Source organism: Rosa rugosa, chromosome 1 (genome assembly GCF_958449725.1).
Source record: "Rosa rugosa chromosome 1, drRosRugo1.1, whole genome shotgun sequence".
Classification (NCBI taxonomy): domain Eukaryota; kingdom Viridiplantae; phylum Streptophyta; class Magnoliopsida; order Rosales; family Rosaceae; genus Rosa; species Rosa rugosa.
In genome coordinates this window covers 12414853-12432616 of record NC_084820.1, presented here as the reverse complement: position 1 = coordinate 12432616, position 17764 = coordinate 12414853, and the positions used below count along the sequence as shown (strand labels likewise).

Genomic DNA, 17764 nt, shown 5'->3' with positions numbered 1-17764 from the left:
AACAAAAATCCAAGCATTAATTTGATATTGATTGTTAGAGAATGCCATTGACATTGTTCACTGAGACACCATTCAACAATTTCTTACTTGGCTTCCCGGTAAAACGGTAAACAGTAACTCCCACCCTCGATCCCTGGCACGGAGGATCCACGTGCAAGAGCTCAACCTCAAAAAGCTTCCTGGCCCTCTTGAAGAAGGCCGACTCCTTCTTCCACCTCCTCAAGTGGGCCATCACAAACACCACGCCGCCCTCCCCCAACAGCAGAAACGACAGCGTTTTGAGCAGCGGCTCGTAGAGGTGGTCGTGATACACTACATCCGACGCCAATACAATATCAAACTCGCGCCCTATTGCCTCCGCGTCCTCCGCCTCTCCCCACCTCAGCGCCGCCACTCTCACACTCCCGCCGCTCCCCCCCAAAACGGCGGCGTTTAGTTCCGCATTGAACTTTAGGTTGTCGACGACGTGCGGGAGGTCCGTCACCGTGACGCACGCGCCGAGCGTGGCGGCGGCGGCTATTCCGACGAGGCCGGTTCCAGAACCTAGTTCGAGGATCTTGAGTCTCCGGCCGGAATCCAACGCCGAGAGCGTGGGGCCCAGGGGGCTCGTGGTGGGGTCACGGCGGTGGTCGTCGAGGAGAGTGAGGAGCGTGGTGGCCGCCGGCCAGAGCTGAAAGGAGAGACCTTGCGAGGGGAGCTGCCTGGTGACGATTGTGGACTCGATCGAAGGCAGAGAATGCTGCCGGAGCTGTTCGCTCTCCGCCATCTTGACCTCGTAGGAGTCGTCGTCGCGGAGGAGCATTGTGGCGGGGTTTATAACGACGTCGTCTTGGTCTTCTTCTAGAGCGGCCATTCAGATTCGGTTCGTGCTTCCAAATTAAGTAGGGCTTGTTTGGCGCAAAAACTTAAATATTTATACCGCTTTTTTAATTGGATGAATTCCGCTGGTTTGGGCCCACATATTTGGGTCATGGATGCTCCATTTTTGAAATTACGAATACACCCCCTACTTAAAGTCGAATTTACAGATTTTACCAGAGTATATATATACAAGTGTGGATCTTCATCTGAATTTTGATCGGAAATTCAGAAGTGGTGGAGAAGATGATACGAGCGGTGATAGTGATAAATACTCAGGGCAAGCCTCGCCTTGCTAAGTTCTACGAATTTCAGGTCCTTCTGTTTTCGTTTTTTTCCTGTTATTTTCTGCATTTTTTTTTTTTTTTTTGGTTTATTAAGATTTTTCTGTAGAAAAAATTGGCTGATATTTCCAGTTTTTTGAGGTCAGCCTGTGGAGAAGCAACAGGAGCTAATACGCAGCGTCTATGGAGGTTCTTTCTCTCTCGTAATTAGCATTTTTTTTTTGTTTCTTCTGTATAATCAATTTGGTTCTCTACTATAAATTAGGTTTTGAATTTGGAATTTTGTTTTGCTGCAGTTTTGAGCAGTAGAGCTGAGAATGTGAGCAATTTCCTGGATGCGGAGTCTATTTTTGGTCCGGTATTTTAACTAATTTTTTTCCTTCAATTTCTTTCATTTGTTATGTTTCTGTGTGATCTGAATTGAAGCAATTAAGCGCGTTCTATCAGCTTTGCTTGCTTGAATTGGGTGCTGTGTATGAATCGGTTTCTTTCTGGTGCAGGACACTCGTCTTGTGTACAAGCATTTTGCAACTTTGTACTTTGTCTTTGTTTTCGATAGTTCTGAAAACGAGCTTGCCATGCTCGACTTGATACAAGGTATGTAGCATTACTAGATTAGTCGATAGCTGGCATAGAGTTCACTGATTGACTGATTGCAATTCATATCAAATTAGAAGACACTGGGAAAGCTCCTGTCACTGGATTTTGGATTAGTTTTAGAGACTGTTTTATTAATAATTGGACATACAATTACTAAAGTGATTTGCTGATGTGATTGTTGTTGAACTGTTAGTTCTCGTGCTTCGTTATATTAAATGTTGCTTTGATTGGATAATTAGTTTACTTCAATTCTCATTCCTTCAGTTTTTGTGGAAACATTGGACAAATGCTTCAAGAACGTATGCGAGCTTGATGTGGTGCTCAATTACAGCAAGGTTGTTTACTCCTCTTATTTGGCTGTGACTAATGTTGTGATGTGTTGCATCTTGCATGTGTTTGTAACTTTGTAATACCTAAGAATTATGGGATTCTATTGAAAGTAGAAAAGAGGCAAAATTCATCAGGAACTTGATTTAAAGAATTTGGTGTTGCTTTGTGACTGAACTGTCGTACACAAGGGTGGAGATGTAAAATCATTATTATTTTAAGAGATGTTTTCGGAGAAAATGTTCATGTTGTGCCTTATGTTTCAAAGTTACTTGATGGGTTCAGAAACCTATGCATTATACCTCACTTAGTTTTTTCTTCTTTTCAGTTGCATACTGTATTGGATGAGATTATTTTTGGAGGTCAAGTGCTGGAAACAAGTTCCACCGAAGTTCTGAAGGCAGTTGAAGAAATCTCAAAGTGCCTTTTCTGTCCCTCTCCCTCGTTCTGTCTGAATATTCTCTTTGAAGGTGGTTTGTATACCTGTTCTTGTTTGGATTGGAATGATTAACAGATGCTGTTTACTTTTGATGCAGGTTAGAAACAGCTTCAAACGCTATTTCATTGGTTCCAAAATCTGTTTCTAGCTGGAGGAGTCGATAGTATACAGTTTGAGTAATGTGTTACAAAGTGTCTTCAGAGAATTTTCTCTGATGGCATCTTTAGTGCCGAACTTCAAGAAGAGAAATTGACGGCTCACCTGTGTGTTAGATGAATACCCCTATTTTTGGGGGATGCATTTACAGTATCTTTTGATGGTACTTCCTCTTTCATAGAATTGTTGAATATGGAATGAGACATTGTATCTACACATCTCATTTTTCTAAATGCACACCCCACGTTTTTGTATAACTTATCATTCCTATTTTCTCCCTCTTTCTGACTTAAAACAAAAAATCCTACACCTCTGCTGCAAATGAAGATCGATAATAAATAAATTCAAGCAACCTGCAATTTTAAGATAAGTACTGGGTATAATTAGCAACAACCTGCAATTTACACTCAAAATGTTTCAGTCCAATATTTTTTTAGATGGGTTTATTGACTACAATTGATTTGTTGATACCTAAGCATGATGATATTTTGTCATAAAAAAAAAAAACCATGATGATATTTTTCATTTCATCAAAATCACCTATAGTATGGGTTGATCGACCATGGTGAAAGAGATCGAGGGTTGTGAGAGACGGTGGAGGCAGAGAAAAACCCTAGCTCCGGAACAGACTCTTCCTACAATATAAATTTACCGTTTCTTCATAAAAATTCCATAGTCAGAAGTTAGAACAACAGAACAGGTCTTTGGTCTTTTGGTATAAAAATACTATACGAGTTGTGATATAAAAATACTATACGAGTTTCCTTGCAATTTCCTTGGTACGACTTTGCACGTAGAGGAGCAGAAGGGTATCTCACTTGCATTTTCCATTTTCTTTCCTCAACATTTTCATTCAGCAGAATGAGTTACCTTTAATGGGTTGGGAGATGATCCCCTTTTTCATGGCATTGGAGTGATCACTGAGTTCTCTTCATATTCTGCTTAATCTTGGTATGTTTCTTACTACTATTGCTAAAGCATATTTCAGTTAGATAATTAGTTTTCCAACATATATATGTTATTCTTCATTTTTCACTATCATTGCTTTAATCTGTGAAAGGAAAACCAATCAAAATCATTTTTGCTGTCGCTGAAATTATTCACTGAAATTGGTTTTGCATCTATATTGTTCAGTTCTAGAGACATCCATTAAACTACAAAGGTCCCCTCGCCATTTATGGCCTCAGCTCCAACAGACCTCTTGATTGGCAAAATTGTGAGCATTCTAGAGAGCGAAGCATCCTCCATAGCCGGTGTTCGTGATGAAGTTGATGAGATTAAGCTGGAGCTTGAGAGCATGAAGTCTTTCCTAGAGGATACGGAGTGGAAGAAAGCAAGTACACAAGGAGAGAAAACGTGGATTGCAAACGTGAGAAACTTGGCCTGCGATGTTGAAGATATCATTGATGAATTCATGTATCGCATGTATGAGAAGGAAAGTGGCGGTCGATTTGCAAGGTTTCTCCAAAAAACCATTCACATCCCAAAAAACCTCTGGTATAAGCGTCAAATTGCTAACAAGTTACAGAAAATTATTGCAGCAATCAAAGCCATTCCAGAGAGAAAACAGAGGTATGGTCTAATTGGTCAAGAAGGAACATCTTCTGATGATGTTCACAAGAGGGTAAAAATCAAAGCCGAGTCCTCGCTTTTTGAGAAGGAAGATGAACTCGTGGGAATTGAAGGGAAGAAGCAAATGTTAATGGGATGGTTGATCAATGGAGAGAAAAAACAAACTATTGTCTCTGTGGTCGGCATGGGAGGATCAGGGAAGACAACTCTCGTTGCCAACACCTTCACTCAGGAGACAGTAAAGAGACATTTTAATTGTTTTGCATGGATAACTGTTTCCCAAACTTATGTGCTTGAAGACTTATTTAGAAGCTTGATAAAGGAATTCCACCAATCAATAAAACAGGAAGTCCCTGGGAATTTGCATGCAATGAGCTACAGGGAATTGCTGGAGATGTTGACAAATTTTTTGGTGTCCAAAAGATATCTAGTTGTATTGGATGACGTGTGGGATATCACTCTTTGGGAAAATATAAGATTATCATTTCCAGATGAACAGATTGGAAGTCGAATCATTCTTACAACTCGAAGAGAAGACATAGCATCCTATTCTTTTGGAGTTGAAAGTCATGTTTACCCTATTCAACTCTTGCAACGCGATGAGGCCATGGAGCTCTTCAGCAAGAAAGCATTCCCAACTTATCACAATATATGCCCGCCAGAGCTTGAACCATTAGCTTGGGAACTTGTGGAGAAGTGCAACGGCTTACCTCTGGCAATTGTGGCTTTACGTGGCCTCATGTCCTCAAAAAAGTCTTCTGTAGAATGGAATACAGTCCGCAACAGCTTAAATTGGCATCTAAGTAACAATCCGTTGTTAGAATCTATAAAGATCATCTTGTTGCTTAGTTTCAACGGTTTGTCATATCGATTAAAACATTGTTTCCTATATTGTTCCTTATTCCCAGAGGATTACTTTATAGGGAAAAATAGACTCATTAGACTGTGGATAGCTGAAGGATTTATCGAACACGTTAAAGGGGTTACACCAGAAGCAGTTGCAGAACTCTATATTATGGAACTCGTTTCTCGTAGCATGCTACAAGCTGTAAGAAGAAATGATTATGAAACCGGAAGGCCAAGGGCATGCAAGATGCATGATCTTATGCGGGAGCTTGCTTTATCGGAATCAGAATCGGAGAACTTTGCTACTGTGTGCGATGGCAAAGAAGTAATGAAAGAAATGGGAGCCCGTCGTTTGTCAATTCAAACAACCGATGGGGAAATTACGCCACTCACAGATATGTCGCATCTTCGTTCTTTTCTTGTCTTTGTCACTAATAGAATCTCATCGTCTGTTTCTGAGATATTGCCTTCTGGATTGAAGTTGTTGAGGATTCTAGATTTGGAAAGGTCCCCGGTTACTAAATTGCCAGGTGAAGTTGTGTACTTATTCAACTTAAGATTTTTAAATTTGAGGAAAACTCCCATTAAAGAGCTTCCCAAATCCATAGGACGGCTCCACAATCTCCAGACCTTGGACATAAGGGATTCCAATATAAAGGCACTTCCAAGGGGAATTACCAAGCTGCTTAACCTACGCCATCTGATTATGTACCATTACACTGGAGTACATAAGGGCTTCAGATATATTGAAGGGACAAAATGTCCTTCTGGTATTTGTAAGTTGAAGAAGTTGCAAGTTTTGGCATGTGTTGAATCAGAAGGAAATGTTATTAGACTTGTCGGGAACATGACCCAACTTACTAAGCTTGGCATCACAAATGTAAAAGAAAGAGACGAGATAGACCTATGTGCTTCAATTCAAAAGATGGAGCTCCTCCAGGACTTGTTTTTAATGGTACCTGATGAAGAGGAATGTCTTCGACTCGATGCGCTAACTGCACCTCCTGCTCACCTTCACACACTTGCGTTGGCTGGAAAGTTGGAAATGGTACCACGTTGGTTTTCTTCACTTCACAGCCTCACATCTTTGAATCTGCATTGGTCTAGACTTGAGGAAGATTTATTACCTCACATTGAAGCACTGGCCAGCCTACGAAGCCTTACTCTTTATAATGCATACACTGGGAAAAACCTTAGTTTCAGTACAGGCTTCAGAAATCTTGTGCATTTGCAGCTGTGCAATTTCCCTTTACTGAATAACATAACTATAGAGAAAGGGGTGATGCCAAAGCTGCAGTTCTTGATGCTGGATAGCTGTCTGGAAGTAAAGACTTTGCCGTGGGGTATTGAATACCTTTCTAATCTTGAAACCTTGCAGTTGGGATCTGTTTCAGTGCAACTTCTAGAGTCCATACGAGAAGGAGGTGTGGATCATTCAAAGGTGCGACACCTTCCAGAAGTCGATGATTTAGTCAGAACGTTATTTGGGAGGTATAATGACAGCAAGTCCTAGTTCTGTTGCTAGCTAGAAGGTCAGTGCTTTAGTCCTTGCATTGGATCTCCTAAACTTACACCATTCAATCTATAAGACTTACTCTCATTCACAGATCTAGTGTTATATTCTTCTATTGATCAAGTTTATTTGGTTAACGAATTGTTTGTCTTGTTATATTCTGTGCACAGTATATTAATTGCCTTGGGAAGAACCACTACTTGTGTGAAGGTTGAAGCTGAAAGATTCATCTTGTTTCTTATCTACTTCCGAAGAAATATTTTATCCAAGGTTCCGTCCAGAAACTGTATTTGTTATTGTTTGTGAATGTGCATCTAATAATGTTTAAGAATGCACATTGATTCTTCTAACATTTTTTTATATAATATGTTGTTTGTACATTTAACTTGGCTTCAACCTAGAGAGTTAACTAAGCATTTTTGTTATTTTCAATTACTTCAGCAAGTTTTTGATGCTTGTTAGTTGAATTTGTTTTGACCCTGGAATCAGGCAGGGGCTAATAAGGGTCCAATCCTCGTAATTGGGTTCATATGACAATGTTGTTGTATTTGGTACCTCATTTCTTGCTTGTTAACGTGAGAAAGCAAGGCAATTATGAATTATGGCTGGAAGGTTAAAACTAGTGCTGAAGTTGTCTCAAGTGTTCTTTGGATCATGTAGCTAAATGCGTATCCCGTGCAAATTAAGACATTTTAACCCCCTTAAAGAGCATCGATAATGTAGCTTTGAAGCTCTTGATTTGACCAGCCCACCCCTGAGGATTCAACCAAGTAGAGCATGGATGCTCTGTTTTCCCAAGTCTGTTGTTGCCCTATAATTTCTTCCAGACTCCTAAAATATTGCTGGATTTATTCTCTTTCTTTTTTCCTTTCTTTTTCACATCCAGTTGGATTCTTAAAGTTGACTAATTGAAAACTATGTTATTAATCAGGCTAATATAACTCAAAAAGGTGAACTTACCTAGAAGATCAAGCTAGGCAGCACCTTGGCTAGTACAAGTAACCTAATCATATTTTAAAGGGAACTCACAACGCAAGATTTAATTTGTTACATGGAAGAAGTACAAAGACAGACTTGTAAGTGAGATATGAGCATTAAGCAATGTCTATTTGAAAATTAAAGGAGCTTCATGGATCTTAGCTGTCCTTACTCCATCCTCTGTCCAATTATGATGAATGTGAGATCCTTACAACTCAACTGACAGTAAAAATGTGATAACAAATGTCATCATTTCAATGGCTTGTTTACATCTTCCAAAGCCACACGAGCAGCATTACGCCCGGGAGCCCCCATCACACCGCCCCCTGGGTGGGCCCCGCTACCGCACAAATACAGACCCGGAAGTGGTGTTCTATAATTTGACCTGCATGTTTCCCAGAATAGTGATTTGAGTAGCCGAAATTGGCAGATTTACAAAATATTAATCCGAAATCTCATGCAAAATCATATGTCTTGAGTCTTACCATCCTTTTACAGGTCGCATGAGGAAGAGTGAATCCAATCCCATAGCACCATGGAAGATATTCCCTCCTGTCAAGAATATTATCTAAGAATCAGCAACTCAAGTTCCCTTGTAAGCTACTATATGGTAAATCTTATAGTAAAAATAACACTGCTCCTGGAAGAGTCAACCAGTTATCAAGTTCAATCTTGTTTAACAAAATACTCCATGAATATCTGGAAAGATTTGAAGTACCTGTCAAACCAATTTCCCTTTCAAGGTCTGGTGGAGTCAACATGTCGTAACCAATTACTGATGAACTGAACCCAGGGGCATATTCATCAATTAAGGTGAAACACTTTTTTGCAAATGATTCCTGCAAAGATGCCGTGCCATTTTCAAGTATTAGTTTGATGCTGAGAGGAATATAGCCATAAAAGTGTGTCACCACCAAACTAATCAATCAGAAGTAGAGTAGAAAAGGTTGTTGATGTTGGTTAACTTGTTGGGGTGCAAAATAAGAAGCCACAGTTGAACACAAATTGCAATACACTTTCTATTTCCATATTGTCCAAACTAGAAGTCAAGATGAGCTCAAATTTTAGATTTCATTTGTTCTCTCAGAGACAGAAACTCACTCTGTAAACAGGATCTCCCCAGTGTCCATCTGATGGACTATACGGTGTGTATTGAATAAACAAGTTGATCACATGCTTACCTACAAGGAGTTGGATTCTGTATCAGAGAGCTAAAATACTTTCCAAGATAATGGAATGCATGAAGCATTTTTCATTCTTTTTCAAACGATATATGATGAATTTGGTAATGCAAGTAGTCTGATGTGTACCAGGTGGAGATATAGTCTTGTCCAGTACAGATGGAATTGTCATCTCGATAACTGGTCTTTGTGATGGTAATCCATTAACAGCATCTTGACAGGCCAAGTGAATCTCTTCCATACTTTAGAAGAGTGATAAAAAAAAACATATGAGAAAATACAGCATGTGAATCAAAGTAAAGATACAAAAAGATCATACCTCTCGGAACCAATGTGAATGGTGCCCATATGCTGAGGACCTGCATGAGGATGACTTAACTTGCAGCTCTTAAACTGGGGCAACTGATCAACCGCTATATTTATCTTCGTAGTAGCCTACATTACATATAAGTTTTATGCTTCAACACCTATTACAGTGAATTTATATTTTTTGTTCCACTCCCTTCTACCATTAGTCAGAGGACTCGGTCTCAGATACAACCATAGTAAATCTCAAATCACTACAGATACTATATCCCGTTGTATAAAGTAGATTAAGCGAAAGATTAGACATGGAAAATTCACAAGATAGTGAAATCAAGAAGAACTAATAAAGCTTACAGAGCTGTAATCTGAGTATTTAATTGCACATAGAAAATCATCTGGAAGAACATCATCAGGCACCAACTCCTGTTTCAGATAATGCAAACCTATAATCGAGATTAAAATCCATTTATAATAGCAAGCCTAAAACTTTTATAGTAGTGTCAAACTCTCATTTATTTCACACAACATCAGTTGTCTTAGTACCTTTAAAGTTTAAATTGTACAGAAGCAGGGCCATGTTTTACCTTGAATGTTTTATAAGGGGTTGCATTTGATAAAACAATTGAAGAGTGCACCCGTGAACCATCAGATAGCAAAACCTACAATAAGACATGTCCACAATGTGCAATCAGTTCGATTTGAATATCAAAATGTTCATTTACGAAGCTGAGAGAAACTAACCCCATCCACTTTGCCAGAGTCATTAATTAACATTTGCTGAACCTAAACAAAAAATTACGAAAAGTCAAGCAGCATTAGACAACAGTATAATGTACAAACACAAGCAGCTGAACAAACTTTTGAAAATTGAAGCTTACGAACTAACCCTAGCTCCTTTCTAGGCATAAATACCTCTGCACTTGTGACAATATGAGCCCCAGCTTCCCTAGCAGCATTACCAATAGCCATGGATACTGAACCCATCCCACCTTCAACATACCTACATATAAAATTGGATTTCCAGTACTAAGAAAAGGCCTAAACTGGGATGAATCAAAATTGTTCATAATGATAACCATAGCTGTTTCACAATTTCTGGTCTCAGGAAGACCAATTCTGACAAGAAAAGAAAGTAGCATTTATCCAAGAATGTATCTTAAAGTAGGATGAATTAATTGTAAAAAGAAAAGTGGGCAGAAATATGCTAAGCAAGCAATAGAGTACTTACGACCAAATTCCGCGCTCGCCGTCAGTTTCTCCCATCACATGATGTAGCAGAACATATCCACTCCCTGGTGTATGGACACTTCCCTACAGAAAATAGAGGGGAAGAAATGGTAAAAAATTGTAAAAATAGGGTGCTGTACCTTGCATTATCAATTTCTTATGAAACCTAACATGAAACATTTTTGAGACTAGTCCGGCGAAGGATTGTGTTATAATTATGTCCAGTATTTATCTCCAAATATTTAAATATGAAACAAGTGCATCCTTGCCACTCATGAAAACTCTTACCGTAGTTCCTATTACAGCATCTGTTGCAAGGGTTGCCTTCAGAACATCAGTCTGTGAAAAGAAAAGTTAGTTAGAAAGGAAAAAACCCACTGTAATTATTCCCTCTGTGGTCCTAGATACAGAGAAATGAGTTGATCACCATTGAGCAACAACTAAATGAAAAGGATGACCCCCGTTACCAATAGGAATATAAATGGCAGGATCAGAAATTACTGATCAATTGATCAGATTAAAGGGAAATACTAATGTCAGGACCTTAAAGGAAACTCTTCTTATAGGAAGTAGAGGAGTTTCCAACAGCTTTTAACCCAACCCAAAGATGAGCTAACAATATAACTTAGTGTCCAGTTTTTATGCATCAAGAACTTACAATCTATAATGTTAGGAAAAAACAACATGACAAAGGGAATAAAAGAAATTACAGAATCACCTCAAACCAGTTGTTCAAAACCTTCGAAGCCGGGGATAACAGAAGGTCCATAAAGTCTCTGTACATACACAGAAGTTACATATCAAATGCCAGAAATTTAATTGGGAAATTAGCACTGCTATTAACCATAACATTTCCAACCACATTACTAGAGATATGAATTCTTAGTTTCTTACACCATATCTTTCTGGCCTAAGACAGCAGCCTGTCTCAGAAGCTGAGCCCAAAACATCGACTTGTGCATCTTGTCCTTCAACCGGTCACCAAAAGTAGCCGAGGAGGCGCCTTGCGAAGATTCTGGAGGAGCTGAATCCAGCAAAGGATCCATAAACTGACAGAACTTCTCTAGCTGATTCTCATATCTGCAACTCAACTCAGTCAATCATACAGATATTCGAAACAACCAATACACAAGTTAACAAACACGCATTTCCAGATTATAACTAGTACTGAATAGTGAGACCTTGGATAAGCATCAGCGTCTAGCTTGGAGAACTTAGCAATCTCTGAATGGTTAAGGTCCTTTTCCGGCCCTAAAAGAAGATAACGTCCGTCCAAACAAGGCGTAAACGACGACGGACTCCTCTTCAGTAGCTTCATTCCATGCCGAGCTAGCTCTAATTCCCTGTTATTCCCAAACCGAACAAAATGAGAGGCAAATTCAAATTCAAATTCAAATTTCAATTCAAGCTAAACTTACTTGATAACGGCGGGACGGAGGAGGCTCTGGAGGTAGCTACACCGGGAGAACTTGAATCCTGGAATGAACTCTTCCGTCACGGCGGCTCCGCCGAGGACGTGGCGGCGTTCGAGGACTGCGACGGAGAGGCCGGCTCGTGCGAGGTACGCGGCTGCAGTGAGGCCGTTGTGGCCGCCTCCGATGACCAGCGCGTCCCATTTCTTGTCCTTCAACGCGCTTGCGGCTGCGCCGGCGCCGCTGCTAAAGCTCCTCCGCCACATTTGAAATGCTTCTCTTTTCTCTACGGATTGATCGCTCAGTATTATAGAATAGAAATATAGAATAGTGTGTGTTTGCTGAGTCTGAATTTCGCCTAAACGAGTGTCACCGTTTTAAATTTAAGGGAAAATTTCGCAAACAATACACTAAGGTAAAGGCCACTAATAATTTTTATACATGGAGTTTCAAACCAATCATTTCGGTACACGAAATCTGAAACTCGACCCACTATCAGTACACGACGTCAATGACGCCGTTAATTTGACACCAAAATATCTATTATGCCCTCAATTCTTTTTTTAAATTTTTTTTTCTCTTTTTATTTTTATTTTTTATTTTTCCTCCTCCTCCTCCTGCTCTCTCTCCTCCTCTGTTTATCTTCGTCTGGTTATAAGTGAAGAAAAATGAAATAGCTTGGATTAATTCATTTAAGCCATTTTAACAAAATTAAATATCAAAAAGCAATTCTAGATAGTAACACAATAACATTCACCCATTTCTTTTCTTTCATCATTGAATCAAGGCTCAAAAGCACTCTTCTACATAAATGAACAAGACCGAAAAGTGTATTAAGCTGGAGAATCAGTCCCCTTTCCTCCTGAAGGAACAACCCTCAGTGAGCCTGGCACGCCCACCAGTAGGCTGGCACAACACTGTCTGCCAGTTCCCACACACCACAACAGTTTGCGAGTGACTGAACACAGTAGTTATATTGAAACATCCTTGGCATTTGACATCCATGAAAAAAGAATTTGGGGTCTGCACAAGCCGCTTGAGCTTGTGCTTCCTCTTCTCCAGATCAGCTGGTGGATGAAGCAAATCGATATCATTATGAAGAACCATCTTGATTGATGAATGAAGGTCGAAGAAGCAAACGGCGACCACAATTGGAACCTCTACAGAAGACGGAGCAACGAGAGTGCAAGAGAAGAGCAGGATACATAGTAATCAATTACAACAATCAATTCAAGCAATTCCATTTCTCTTCAATAAGATCCACTATTATCCAGAAGCACCCTCCAGCATCTTCTCGTTGGATCAAGAATGCATGCCCATGACCAGAATCAAAAGTAAAAAAACTACATATCACTCAATCTCAGATCTCCCAAATTCACAGATCTAACTACACTTATGAAAGCCTATCTAATTAACCCCAAAAAAATACACTTACCCAAACAATCGTCCATAACCAGCAGTAAAGAATCACAAAAAATCGATTGATGTGCAAAGTATCCGGCTCAATTCGAACTCCGACAGACGCATAAAACCCAAACCAATCAGAAAATCACAACCCCAAATCAGTGCCAAATAACGCTAGATCTAAACAGCAACAAACAAACAAAAAAACCACCAAAACCTAAATTGAAAGAAACAACCACATTTAGCAAATTGTTCGAAATGTTGAACTACTGGAGTTGGGGAGGTGCAACACCAGAACAGACCCCGAAAGCTTATTGTTTTCGAGGTACAGTGTCCTTATCCGATTGAGATTTTTTTAACAACGGTGAGATCGAGCCGAAAAAGTTGGTGGAGGCCAAGTTGAGCCGGACCAAATCATGCAACCTGTACAGAAACTCTGGGATTTCGTCGGAGAACAAGTTCCTCTACAAGTAACCCCAAATTGAAGAGTATCGCGGGCGTTGATTCTGGCACAGGAACATGGGCTGGGGCGGGTTACATCCCAGAGGAGGGTCCGGCCGCCGATGGCAGAGTGGAGAGAGCTGCGCGGTCGGAGCTCAGATCTGGTGTTGCTACGGGAAGCAAAACCAGTAAGCTTCCGGGGTCTGTGCCACCATTCGATTTCGATCACACTTTCCCCTTTATGTCTCTCAGCTCAGGGTTTCTACCTCTCCTTTCTCTCTCAAAGCTTAGAACAACTTTTTGGAGGGGGCAGTGCTGATAAAACTTCCATCTCAAGTTCAAAGTCCACGAAGAGAAAGATGAAGAGGGATTCTGAAATTGAAGAGACTAGCCTAGTGAAAACAGAGGTGGGTTTCGTGGAGCCGGAAAAAGGAAGAAGAAAGAGATAAAAACGAAGGAAAAAAAAAGAACAGAAAAAAAATTATTAAAAAAAAAAATAGAATTGAGGGCATAATATATATTTTGGTGTTAAATTAACGGCGACATTGACGTCGTGTACTGATAGTGAGTTGAGTTTCAGATTTTGTGTACCGAAATGATTGGTTTGAAACTTTATGTATAAAAATTATTAGTGGCCTTTACTTGGTGTACTGTTTGTGAAATTTTCCCTAAATTTAAACTGTGGGGCTTTACACGCAGGTCTTTTTTAGGATCGACACTTTTGACGCCTTGATGACCAAAGGTCAGGGTTGACACGTGGACCAACGACCCCAATCTCGTCGAGGTCCAATTTTTTAGCCTAAACCCAGAGAAAGATTCCAGATCCCTTCTTGGCTTATTTTCCTTCAAGTGGGCATCATCCAAAAACCCGCGGATCAAGTGGGCCGATAGAGGCCCGCTGGTCCGCAGGGCCAAAAACCCAGTCTGATCTGTTAAAAAGCCCGCAAAAGCTCACCTATGTGGGTAGAGGGCCGGCCCGTCAAAAAACCCGCAAAAATCCGACCCGGCCAGTAAAAGCCCATAAACTATTATATATATATATATATGTGTGTGTGTGTATATATATATATATCTTGATCTCAACTACCATTCTTCCAATCTCCCTGAGCTATATAATAACCAAATGATGTACTGGAGACATGGACTTCATCTCCAAGAATTAATATTTTCTTGCATAGTTTGATTGATTCTGGTTTTGTATTTGTTCTTCAATCACACACACACACACACACACACATGTATATATATATATATATATATATGATTTTTCTTAGGTGCGGACGTCCGTACTGAAATTTCGGTACGGATTTCCGGTTTTCATCCACTTTCCGATCACATATTTTGATCTTAACCGTTCAGTTTTTAGGTCCTAATGTATAGATCATCTCTACAAAATTTCAGCCAATTTGGTGATCGTTAAGGCATCCAAAACTGCAATTTACACGAACGAACCGAAACCGTTCGTGTACATTGTTGTAATTTACAGTTTTGGATGCCTTTACGATCACCAAATTAGCTGAAATTTTGCAGAGGTGATCTATACATTAGGACCTAAAAACTGAACGGTTAAGATGTGAAAATGTGATCGGAAAGTGGGGGAAAACTGGAAATTCGTACCGTCCGCACGGTAAGGACGTCCGCACCGTAGCCGGACTGATATATATAGGGTACAGATAAAATAGATTTAAGAATCTGCAGAGACCGTAGTAGAATCTGATAAATCCCAGATCAGATAAAATTCCCAATTCCCAAGATGCATGGTCACCAATGACTTTTATGAGGACCCCGAAAAGATATTCTCCCACCCTGCAAATCGATCAAAGCCTCGACCTTTGTTTGAACAAAGTCATACAACCAACCAATTTAGTAAAGAAGAGTAAAAACTAAAAAGGACACCAACTACTTCAATCTAAAGCAAAATTCAGGTCCAAATACCAAAAGGGTAACAGAAAAATTGGTTTTTTTCTTATTTACCTTGCTTTTTTCCTTAAAGGCCACCAAAAAAGACAGATTTTTGAAGATGGGAGGAATCAAAACGCAGACCCAATTTTGGAAGAGGCTGTTGTATTCAACTATCGAATTGCATTGAATTTAATGCTCAAATGTGCTTTTGTTTCTCTCAACGTGGGTCCTCCACCATTTCTCCACCGCACTCCACTAAATGTCAAAAACCCCATGAACCCTTTTCTGGTTGACAATGACTCAAAGAAGCTGATGGTTGATCCTCCATTGTTTTCTACTTTTAGTGACCCACTGTGCTCTCAATGTGAAGGTGGCTCTCTTTCTCTTTCTTCTCTCTCATTCTTCAAGGCTCAGAACCACAACTTAGTTAGCCATTCATATTGCTCGTTTTTTAAGCTACTCTGGCATTTTGCCGCTTTAAGTAATGTAACGATCTCCGGCTCTAAAATTTTAATACTCGACAGACAGTGTTATAGAACTTGCTCGTTTTCACAATTTGTTTTTTCAAAATTTCAGATCCCTTCGAGGACGTGAAGAAACACTATATCATTATATCAAGACACTTTACCTAACTTGATTCATAATTCAGTATACATCTCAGCCATGCAATGCAACCACTAATAATTTATTTCGTGCATGTGAATGAAATTCTTTATAGTTAAATGCAATTATCTATTCATGGGGTGTTTTTATAATAGTCCTTTTTCAATGCCTTGACATGATGACATCTTTAATGAAAATGGCATCCTTGGTTCATGGGGTCACCATGTTCATCCCATGACTAATTCTATGCAAATTGTTTGAATCTGAAGCAACATAATATTTTTTTTTCTGTAGTCTTTACATTTTGTTATCCAAATATCATTGTTTTTCATTTTATTTTAGATTCATTGATTAAAAATTCTACATGATAGAATCATCAAAAAAATATAGGGCAAATTACTGGTCACTCCCTCAACTTTTGGGGAGTCGACAGTTCAGTCCCTCGTATCATAATTTTAACAAATAACTCCCTATACATTCAAATCTCACACAATTTGGTCCAAATGACCATTTTACCCCTAACTTTTTTTTCTTTTCTTTTTTTTCTATCCTCTCTCTCACTTCCTCTTTTTTTTTTATTATTTATTTATTTTCTGTTTATCTCTTCTTCTTCCCCATCTTTCTCCTCCTTCTACTTATCCCTCCTCTCTCATTTTGTTTATCTCTTCTTCTTCCCCATCTTTCTCCTCCTTCTGCTTATCCCTCCTCTCTCCTTCTGTTTATCTCCCTCCTCTCTCAAATGATCATCCCTAAACTCTATTTACTGCTACTTCTTCGATTTCGCCACCATGAGGCCGCCTCTGCCTCCGCCCCTACACTACTCGTTCTCTGACTTCGCCATTTGCTACTCGTTCTCCGATCTCCTAGCCCACCAAATACTCCACCGCCATGAGGCCGCCTATGAAAGTAGCTGAAACATCCCCCTTCAACTCGGAGCCCTCACGGGCCCAAACAAACACCAAATTCAATATCTCCTCATCCCTATGAATCTACACAATCACAATTTCACAATCCCAATTTTAAAATCAGATTAGAACAGAAAAATAAGCACCACGGCCATGGTGGTCTGAGGATCTCATCCACGACTAACAAATACTCCGTTGACTCGTGCAGCCACTCCTCGCAAGGTACAACACTCCTCATTGCGTCGTGATCAGCCTCCCACCAGAAAATCACCTTCTTCTCCTCCTTGAATCGGTCGTCCTCCTCCTTCGATTCATCATTGATCATATTGGTCAAATTCGACTGCCGGTTATCAAAGCTGGAGAAGATCAACAACATATCCTCCCTCACCTCCTTCGACGTGTTGCCCAGGCTCTTCATTATATGTTGCGCCGCCGCGAGCACCCGATCCTCGCCTCCTCCACCGCACGCAGCGGCCACTATGCTCGTCATCGTCGTCATCATGAAAGGCTCTGATAAGGTTTGGGAGAGAGAAAATAGAGATCAGACAAGTAAAGAAGCTTGGGATTGGAGATATGGGTGTGAGGCGGAGCGAGGGTTTCGATCTGGGCGTAGAGGACAACAAGAAGAGAAAGGAGGAACAAGAGGGCACGACATTGAGCCAGTGAATGAGGAGAGAGAGAGAGGACGAAGAAGAAAAGATAAACAGAGAAAAAATAAATAATTAAAAAAAAAGAGAGGAAGTGAGAGAGAGGATAGAAAAAAAAAGAAAAAAAAAAGTTAGGGATAAAATGGTCATTTTAGACCAAATT

General features: G+C 40.0%; 5 protein-coding genes across 7 annotated transcripts; 2 read left to right on the top strand and 3 right to left on the bottom strand.

The window, feature by feature from the left end:
- Positions 1-8: 8 nt before the first annotated feature.
- LOC133718203 (uncharacterized) lies at positions 9-859 on the bottom strand. The gene has a single exon (XM_062145023.1). It carries the CDS (start codon positions 851-853, stop codon positions 35-37), a length of 819 nt encoding a protein of 272 aa, XP_062001007.1. The 5' UTR covers positions 854-859; the 3' UTR covers positions 9-34.
- Positions 860-961: 102 nt separating this feature from the next.
- Positions 962-2934, top strand: LOC133718210 (AP-3 complex subunit sigma). 2 transcript variants are annotated; one of them, XM_062145040.1, is made up of 7 exons: positions 963-1173; positions 1289-1331; positions 1439-1500; positions 1643-1739; positions 2007-2077; positions 2398-2489; positions 2606-2934. In XM_062145040.1, the coding sequence occupies exons 1-7, from the start codon at positions 1105-1107 to the stop codon at positions 2670-2672; spliced, it is 501 nt and encodes a 166-aa protein (XP_062001024.1). In that variant the 5' UTR covers positions 963-1104; the 3' UTR covers positions 2673-2934. The 2 variants fall into 2 exon arrangements, with proteins under 2 accessions (XP_062001016.1, XP_062001024.1); XM_062145032.1 differs by having other exon boundaries at positions 962-1173; positions 2398-2934.
- Positions 2935-3078: 144 nt separating this feature from the next.
- LOC133718191 (disease resistance protein RPM1-like) lies at positions 3079-7002 on the top strand. 2 transcript variants are annotated; one of them, XM_062145005.1, is made up of 3 exons: positions 3079-3615; positions 3799-6614; positions 6766-7002. In XM_062145005.1, the coding sequence occupies exon 2, from the start codon at positions 3842-3844 to the stop codon at positions 6593-6595; it is 2754 nt and encodes a 917-aa protein (XP_062000989.1). In that variant the 5' UTR covers positions 3079-3615; positions 3799-3841; the 3' UTR covers positions 6596-6614; positions 6766-7002. The 2 variants fall into 2 exon arrangements, with proteins under 2 accessions (XP_062000989.1, XP_062000994.1); XM_062145010.1 differs by lacking the exon at positions 3079-3615 and having other exon boundaries at positions 3991-4122; positions 4206-6614.
- Positions 7003-7666: 664 nt separating this feature from the next.
- LOC133727254 (uncharacterized) lies at positions 7667-12064 on the bottom strand. The gene is made up of 16 exons (XM_062154859.1): positions 11706-12064; positions 11469-11630; positions 11182-11367; positions 11006-11063; positions 10576-10626; positions 10289-10371; positions 9973-10060; positions 9802-9843; positions 9645-9719; positions 9415-9483; positions 9074-9189; positions 8884-8996; positions 8675-8754; positions 8292-8412; positions 8059-8125; positions 7667-7958 (listed from the first exon to the last, which is right to left on the bottom strand). Exons 1-16 carry the CDS (start codon positions 11963-11965, stop codon positions 7823-7825), a joined length of 1707 nt encoding a protein of 568 aa, XP_062010843.1. The 5' UTR covers positions 11966-12064; the 3' UTR covers positions 7667-7822.
- A 323-nt stretch (positions 12065-12387) lies between these two features.
- Positions 12388-12877, bottom strand: LOC133727253 (small ribosomal subunit protein eS27y-like). The gene has a single exon (XM_062154858.1). It carries the CDS (start codon positions 12804-12806, stop codon positions 12546-12548), a length of 261 nt encoding a protein of 86 aa, XP_062010842.1. The 5' UTR covers positions 12807-12877; the 3' UTR covers positions 12388-12545.
- Positions 12878-17764: the final 4887 nt, after the last annotated feature.